The sequence below is a fragment of the Chionomys nivalis genome, chromosome 5 (genome assembly GCF_950005125.1).
Source record: "Chionomys nivalis chromosome 5, mChiNiv1.1, whole genome shotgun sequence".
Lineage (NCBI taxonomy): Eukaryota > Metazoa > Chordata > Mammalia > Rodentia > Cricetidae > Chionomys > Chionomys nivalis.
The window spans coordinates 20870311-20878119 of NC_080090.1; the positions used below are offsets into that span (position 1 = coordinate 20870311).

The 7809-nt window shown below is 38.4% G+C and overlaps 1 protein-coding gene across 1 annotated transcript; it reads left to right on the forward strand.

Moving 5' to 3' along the window:
• The first annotated feature begins 4410 nt into the window (after positions 1-4410).
• LOC130874563 (mucosal pentraxin-like) lies at positions 4411-7533 on the forward strand. Its single transcript, XM_057769942.1, has 2 exons — positions 4411-4474; positions 6938-7533. The coding sequence occupies exons 1-2, from the start codon at positions 4411-4413 to the stop codon at positions 7531-7533; spliced, it is 660 nt and encodes a 219-aa protein (XP_057625925.1).
• The last annotated feature ends 276 nt before the right edge of the window (positions 7534-7809 follow it).

Genomic DNA, 7809 nt, shown 5'->3' on the forward strand with positions numbered 1-7809 from the left:
TACCTCCAGCAAACAGGCCTCACACCACATCCCAATCTCTCAATAAAAAGCCATAGTTGTAAGGAGAGGTCTCTTTTTTTGTTCCTGACTGCTCAGTGCCGAAATGTTCACATAGAAACCATATTATTTGCAATACTGTTTGGCCAATAGTTTAAGTGTATTTCTGGCTAACTCATCTCTATTAAGCTATGTATTGACACAAGGCCGTGGCTTACTGGGTATAGTTCCAGCCCCTGTCTCCAGTCGGGCTACATGGCTTCTCTCTGACTCCACCTTCTTTCTCCCAGCATTCAGTTTAGTTTCCTCCACCTACCTATATTCTGCCCTGTGCATGACTAGGACAGTTTCTCTATCAACCAATGGTATTCACAGCATACAGAGGGGAATCTCACATCAAGCATGGCATTCCCACCCAGGAACTAAGCCAGCTTCCTTTCTCTGTCTCTTATGCTCAAAGCCATTTCCTCCCTTTCTAATTCCTCTTTCCATTCAGACTCCAATTCTTCCTCCATAAGCACCAATCTAGTTCAGGTCTTCTCCTTCTCTTTTAGTACAGGACTACTCGAAACTGTGCCATTCCTGACAAACACAGAGTAGGAGGATTCACAGAGCTACAGTAGTTGTAGCCAAGGTTACATTAACCATTTAACCTAAGTTGTTACAGCTCACAGAAGCCAAGTTTAGTGGATAACTTTATAGTAAAATTCTTGTGCTTGAGCAATTCTTGTTACTGTATTGTGCCCTGTCTTTTAGCTTCCATTTTAGCTTTTAGCGACAGAGACAGAAGAGCGTGTCAGACCAGAGAGTAGACAGTATACTTTCATAGTACTTCAGATATTTAGGATCTGAGTTTCCAGGTCTTGGGGTGATGTGGAACACCAACAACTGATGCCTCAATAACAAAGCTGAACTGGTTCATGGTTTAACTGTTTGTGTAAAATGAAAGCAATGGCAATACTCACTGCTTCTTGACTTTGTTAAAAACTGAACCTATGAAAGTCCTCTAGTTGAGCATCATCTGAGTAGGACTATTACTCCATGACTCAGGCACTTGTGCGTATTTATCATTGCTCGATTAGTGGTGACTTTGAGCATAATATTCTTTTTATTCTTAGTCATACATATATTTCTTATTAAACCCACATAGAATAAATCATTGGTTAAATGATAGATCATAAGGAACACTCATATTGAACTGTAATAAGTTAATGAGGAAATAAAACTGTTACCTTAGAAAATGGACATGAAGATGACCTTTAAAATTAAATATAACAATTATGCAACATTTAAATTTGCAAAAGATAAAGTTACTAAAATTTTACGTCAGATATCAGGTATTTACCATGATATATTTGTCTTAATTGATTTGTTATCAAATGAAGATTTCTCCTTCACTTTATGTTGTTGATGGAAAATGATTCAGACTATTAACATAGTAAGTTTAAGCAGTGACTTATTTAACAAAACAAAAGACAGTACCTTACAGAGTGACTGGAATGAATTGGTCCAGTGGAGTAGGATAGCCCATTGGGTTCTGTGTAGTGGGCTTTTATTTTTTTTTTTTTTATTTTTTTTTTAAATAAAAGTTTTATTGGAGAAAAATAGAACCACCACATACACAGGGAAAAAAAGCACAAAAATTCAAATGATACAGAACAACTGAAATTCACAATTATCCAACGTAGTTTGCCATCACTTTTCAGTGTCTTAACCAGCTTCCCTTAATAGTCTGGCTAGTTTTTCAGCTGAGACAGCATCAAATTTTCAAAGAATTAAGAACCTCAGAAAAGGGACCCACCTTCAAGATAATGCAAACTGTAATGTAAAGAAGCTAGGGTCTTTTGAAAATACAGCCTTGTCACTAGTTTGCATGTGAGATGTCTAGAAAAGATCCCTGATGCTTTACTCTGATACAGCAGGAATAACATAAACACAATTCCAAAGCTGTTTAACCAGGGGTGGGATGGAGCGGGGTTCTGATGATCAAGGGGTGGTTCCACTAGCACACGGCCATCTTCTTGATCACTCCTCGCTTCCTGCCTAGCCAAAAGGCATAGCTACTGAGATACAGCTGCTGCCACATTCTTTGGCTGCCCCATATCTAAATCCATGCCCCATATCTAAATCCATTTCCCTATTTCCTTTTAATGGGTGGTATGAATAAACCAGAAATTTTCAATTCTTTGCTTTCCGTTTTCTTCCTCAAGAAAACCTTAAAATGAGTATATGTTGATTATTCATTTGCATGTGCGTACCTTTGTACACACACACATACACACACACTTTAAACTTATACAAATAACTTATTTTTAAAACTTATTTCTACTTAATGTCAGAAATAGTCAAATCTAGTAGGTTCCATATGGCACCAGGGATATCCCTAGCTTTTAATTAAATCTTTGGAAGCTGTAATAAACATTTAAAAACTAAACATAAGGGTTTTTAAGTTGTATTTTTAAGGTCTAGTAGCAGAACAAAAAATCACAATAATCAAAACTATTTTTGTGCATTCATGATATAGCAAAAAATAAATTTTGATCTGCATTTATTACACACAGTGCCATCTCCTAGTTAAATGTGATAAGAAAAATGTATTTTAAATCTATCCATAAATTACATATTTTCATAACTAATTTAAAGTTCATTCAATAATATAAAACATTTATTTAATGCAAATAACTCAGATTTATCTTTTAAATATATTTTATGGATTGTTATTAAAGAACAATAAAACTAGCTTATAATTTAACTTTTAATTACAACATATCAGGATAGAATAACATAATAACTTATTTATTTTGTACTGTGTAGAAACATGGTGTAAATTATTTCTAAAATTGGGTGTTCTTTCAATTTGCCTGTATGAATGTCACTTTAGAATTAAAAGGAACAGAGAAAACAAGATTGATTTAGGTTAATTTGAAATTACACAAACTAGACAAGGATCATATGTGATGAGATTCAAGCTATTCCATTTCTGACTCATGTGCTATTACTGTCTACCAACTAGCTCATTCGCTAATCACTCCACTGAGCATAAAAGAATTAGAGTTCAAATCACCAACTCACAGGCTCGTGGGTAAATAAACATGTGTTGTTTTTAAAACTGACTTTAAATGTGGTTCATTGCACTCATAATTAAGTGAAAACAGACCACCACAATCATAGTGGCTTTTGTTAGCACAGAGCTGCAATACATAAAATTTTCCTTAGTTCTTCTCATTTACTGGGAAATGCCATAGGCATTCACTACACAAATAATTTTAGAGTTCTTATTATAGGTTCAATCATAGTTATAGGATCAAGAGATTGAACCAGAGGGGGAAAAACATACTGAACCCATATGTTCTTGACTTTAAAGACTTAAACTATGTGGTAAGCAACAGAGGATCAACCAAATAATGCAACATTCAATGGTTTTTATTGTAAACAAGTAAAGAAATATTTCAATGAAATATAGTCATATTTTAAATCTTAGATTTATGTCATTGCATAGCTTGACCATGCCATGAGTTTAAGCATTATTTCATGCCCTTTTGAAAAAGGCTGAGTCTATTCAACTTCATAGATATCTCACTTGAGCTCCTAAGTTACTACAAAGGTGACCTGACTGGAGACATATGAGAGGTCATCTTAACACCCAGCGTCAAGGACTTCTTTTAAAGAGAATTGGCAACTGTATCTAAGAGCTGGTTTTCCACTCTGCTACAAAGCAAGGAGTCTTCCTGCTGCAACTTTGTGTAACCCCACCATCCTCTGAATGCACTAAGACCCTCCTGCAGTTATACCCCAGACCTTAAACAAGGTCTTCAGTTCTATCTCCTTGATCAATACATCTAGTTTTGTACCAATACCATGCTGTTTTTATCATAGTTCTATACAATTTAGATTAGGGATGGTGATACCACCCACAGTTCTTTTATTGTGCAGAGGGTTTTAGCTGTATTGGATTTCCTGTGTTTTCATGTGAAGCTGAAAATTGTCCTTTCAAGTTCTGTAAAGATTGTGTCAGAATTTTGATGGGGATTTCATTGAATACGTAGATAGCTTTGGGTAGGATGGTCATTTTTTACTATGCTAATCTTACTTACTCATGAGCATGAGATGTCTTTCCATCTTCTGATAGCTTCCATTTCTTTTTTAAATGCCTTATACTTTTTATCACGAAGGTCTTTAATTTGCTTATTTATAGTTTCCCCAAGATATTTTATATTATTTGAGCTACTAACACATTGGCTTTAAAACCACATAATGGTTAAGTTAATATTAACCTTTTATAACTTTGTCTTTCTGTTGTGAAAACAAAGGTGTTGTCCCTATGAGTGCAATATAAGAGCCCAGCAGTGAATGTCTCTCCACGGAGACAATTGTTGCTGCCCTCCACTACCAGAGGAGTCTACAAAGAGCACAATGGCCAAGCTCATTGTGGGTGCCCTGCTTCTCTCTGTTCTTACAGGAGGTGTAGCCCAATTAGGTAAGTGCTGATCCCTGATGGGAAACTCTCCATGTCTAGAACAGAAAGGGTCCAACAGCTTTTGTTGTTGCTGTTTTCAGGAAGATGTGAGTCAAGGGGGTTGTGGGAGTCATTTACTCTTATCGTGATGCAGCTGGAAACCGTGAGTGCTTACTATCTTGTGTCTTTTGTGTGACAGAAAACAGAGACTGGTCTAGCTACTGTCTCCTAGCACAGGTCTCTATGGATTGCAATATTTCAACTGTTCTCTAAAGGTTGCTCTGCTCCGAAATTTCTTGGTTATCTCTTCTTGTTTGTTTTTGCTTTTAAGAAATTTTTCAAGACAGTGTTTTTCTGTAGCTTTTGGAGCCTGTCCTAGAACCTACTCTGTAGACCAGGCTGGCCTCAAACTCACAGAGACTCACCTGTCTCTACCTCTTGAGTGTTGGAATTAAAGGCGTGCACCACCATTGCCCAGCCCCCAAACTTCTCTTATGGTTAATCAGTTTCTGCTCATTTCAGGAAGCTGGTCAAGGGCCTGAGTTCCTTATTGTCTATTGACTGTAGATCCCTCTTAGTCTCCCGTCATTGAGGCCCTTTCTACAAACGGACAGGAAGGAGCGTCAGTTCAAAAGCAACAGCCATTCTGTAATCAAATCTTAGAAATTCTCCAAATATGTTCTGCTCCTTACCAGTGAATCAGCCCATACCCAAATGGAAGAGAATTAATTTAGGTCATATTTCAAAAACTGTCACAGGTATTGCTGACTAAGGATATATCTTACTATAACAGGGTGTAAGGATGTCTCTGGGTTCAAGAAAGAAGTGTGAAGGGGAGTGGACTCACTTCCTTGATGAGAGCATGGTAACTACTGCTCTATGATAAAAGGAGGGGGAACATAATGTATGTTTTTTCCTAGAAAGAGACAAGTTGGTAGAGGGGATGTTTGGCCTTTCTATCAGAAACTCATCTCTCCCTAATAATTGGGTAACTAAGCAACCGTTGTGAAGTGGAAGGACTCTGAGCCTCACTTCTTTACCAATACAAAGGAGAAACAAGTACCACCCACCCCATACGTGGCAGTGAGATAAATTAGAGAAAGAATGAACTTGTGATACAAGTTACGAAACTCGCTTTTTACTACCAAAGAAGACGGTTTACTGTTTTGACGGCTTTACATTTTCTTTCCCGTGGCTGCCAGTAAGAAAACATGACACTCATTTCCCTGTACCTCAGTGTTGCTGTCAGCAATGAGTTATACATTATTTCAGGCTAACTGTGATATTTTGTTCCAAGTTTGTCCACTGACAAGGTTACAAACAGGAAGATAATTGATCACAGGACATAAATACATGGTTTACACTCCAATCCCCTGGTTGCTGTTGTGCTGACAGAAGTTTAGTGTCTCTCCCCCACGTCCCGCTTTCCCTATCTGTCTCTCTCATATACTCTAGCTAGCCCTCTTTTCTGGAAGCATTCCATTCCTATTCTCTAGGGGTCCAGGGTATAAGCATTTCTTAAGAAGCCCTTATGTATTAGGAAATAGAATTCATGCTGTTTTCTCATTTCCTGCTATGAAGCAAAGCTAACTCAATTTTAAGACTTTATATTATTTCTAGGCCATGTCACCTCTGATTCAGTTAGCCATTATTCGAGAGTTTATTTTCCAAACTATAGCATTAGTTAAATTTACTTTTCTGAACCTGGAAGAAATCATTCTTATGATGATTATAGTTTCATCTTTTCACATGGTTTTTAAGACAAAATACATCCATAGTAAATAATCCTTTGATCCTGTTGCTGCAGTGGAAAATTGGTCTTTATTGTATATAGGAAATGTGGGAGAGAGGGAGGATGGGGGTACAGTACTATCATGGTCTGGGCCAAGAAATTTACATGATTCTGCTCCTCAGACTTCACACCAATAAGTATTGGCTCATCACAGTATCCAGGATGCCTGTAACCCCAGTTACAGGGATTCTCTAGGAGAAATATGACTCAGTCTGTGGTAGAAGAACATGCAGTGCCTCATGCTTCATCCATTGCAATGATTCAGTTATGTTTAATTGTCTGTCACTGGCACTTCTTTTTATCTCAGTGGTGTCTCAACAAAGATGGAGGTAGAGTTGATACAGAAAACTTTTGTAACTCATATACTGAACCAAAATGTATCTTTTCATTGCTTGGTTTGGCTTTGTTTTGTTTAATACAGGGTCTCAGGTAGCTCAGGTTGGCCTCGGACTCACCACCAAGAGCATAAGTCCTCCATCTCTCAAGTGCTGAGACTGCTGCCGTGGACTGCCCTTCCAGGCCTGCCTTTAACACTGTATAGCTGTTTAGCCCCCTAACTCACACACTTGCAGGTCTCAGTGTGCACCAATGTGCTACACATATTCTGCCAGGAAGCAGCTTTAGGGCCACAAAAAGAACAAACCAAACAGCAGAGCTGGTAAAATGTTTGTCTTTCTGCCTTTTCTTCACAGACATGAAGGGGAAGGCATTTATTTTCCCTCAAGAATCGGCCACTGCCTATGTGTCCCTGATCCCGCAGGTGAAGAAGTCACTGCAGAACTTCACCTTGTGTCTGAAGGCCTTCACTGACCTCACCCGCCCTTACAGTCTCTTCTCCTACAATACAAAGTCCAGGGACAATGAGATTCTTCTCTTTGTGCAGAAAGTGGGAGAGTATATGTTCTATGTTGGGAATTCTGGAGTCACTTTCAAAGCACCCCTAAATCCCTATGCCCCAATCCATATCTGTGTAAGCTGGGAGTCTGCCTCTGGGATTGCAGAACTCTGGCTAAATGGAAAGCCTTTGGGGAGAAAGGGCTTGAAGAAGGGGTACACTGTGGGGGGTGAGGCAAAGATTATCATCGGACAAGAGCAGGATTCCTTTGGGGGACGCTTTGATATAAAACAATCCTTTGTTGGGGATATTTGGGAGGTGGCTATGTGGGACCATGTGGTCCCCCTAATAATGATGGATGACGGGTGTCACAGTGGCAACCTTATAAATTGGCAATCTCTTATGTTTAAAGACAATGGCTATGTGGTGACTAAACCCAAACTGTGGGCTTAAACTTCTTTCTTGTCAGTCATGATTTGCATTTAGTAATAATCATATACTCTTTGAAATTAAATCTGTTCTTGTTTTTGTTACAGTAGAAGTGTGGATTGTTTTGAAATGGCAAACAAATTGAGCCTTGGCTATATACTATTTACTGTTGCAAAAACTGAGGTCACTTGTACCACACTTGTCTTCATAGGAGCTAGGGGGACACACTGCTCTCAGAAATGGACACCCATCTTGTAGAATCCTGAGCAAATGGGGGAGGCTGGATGGTGGTTCTGTGTA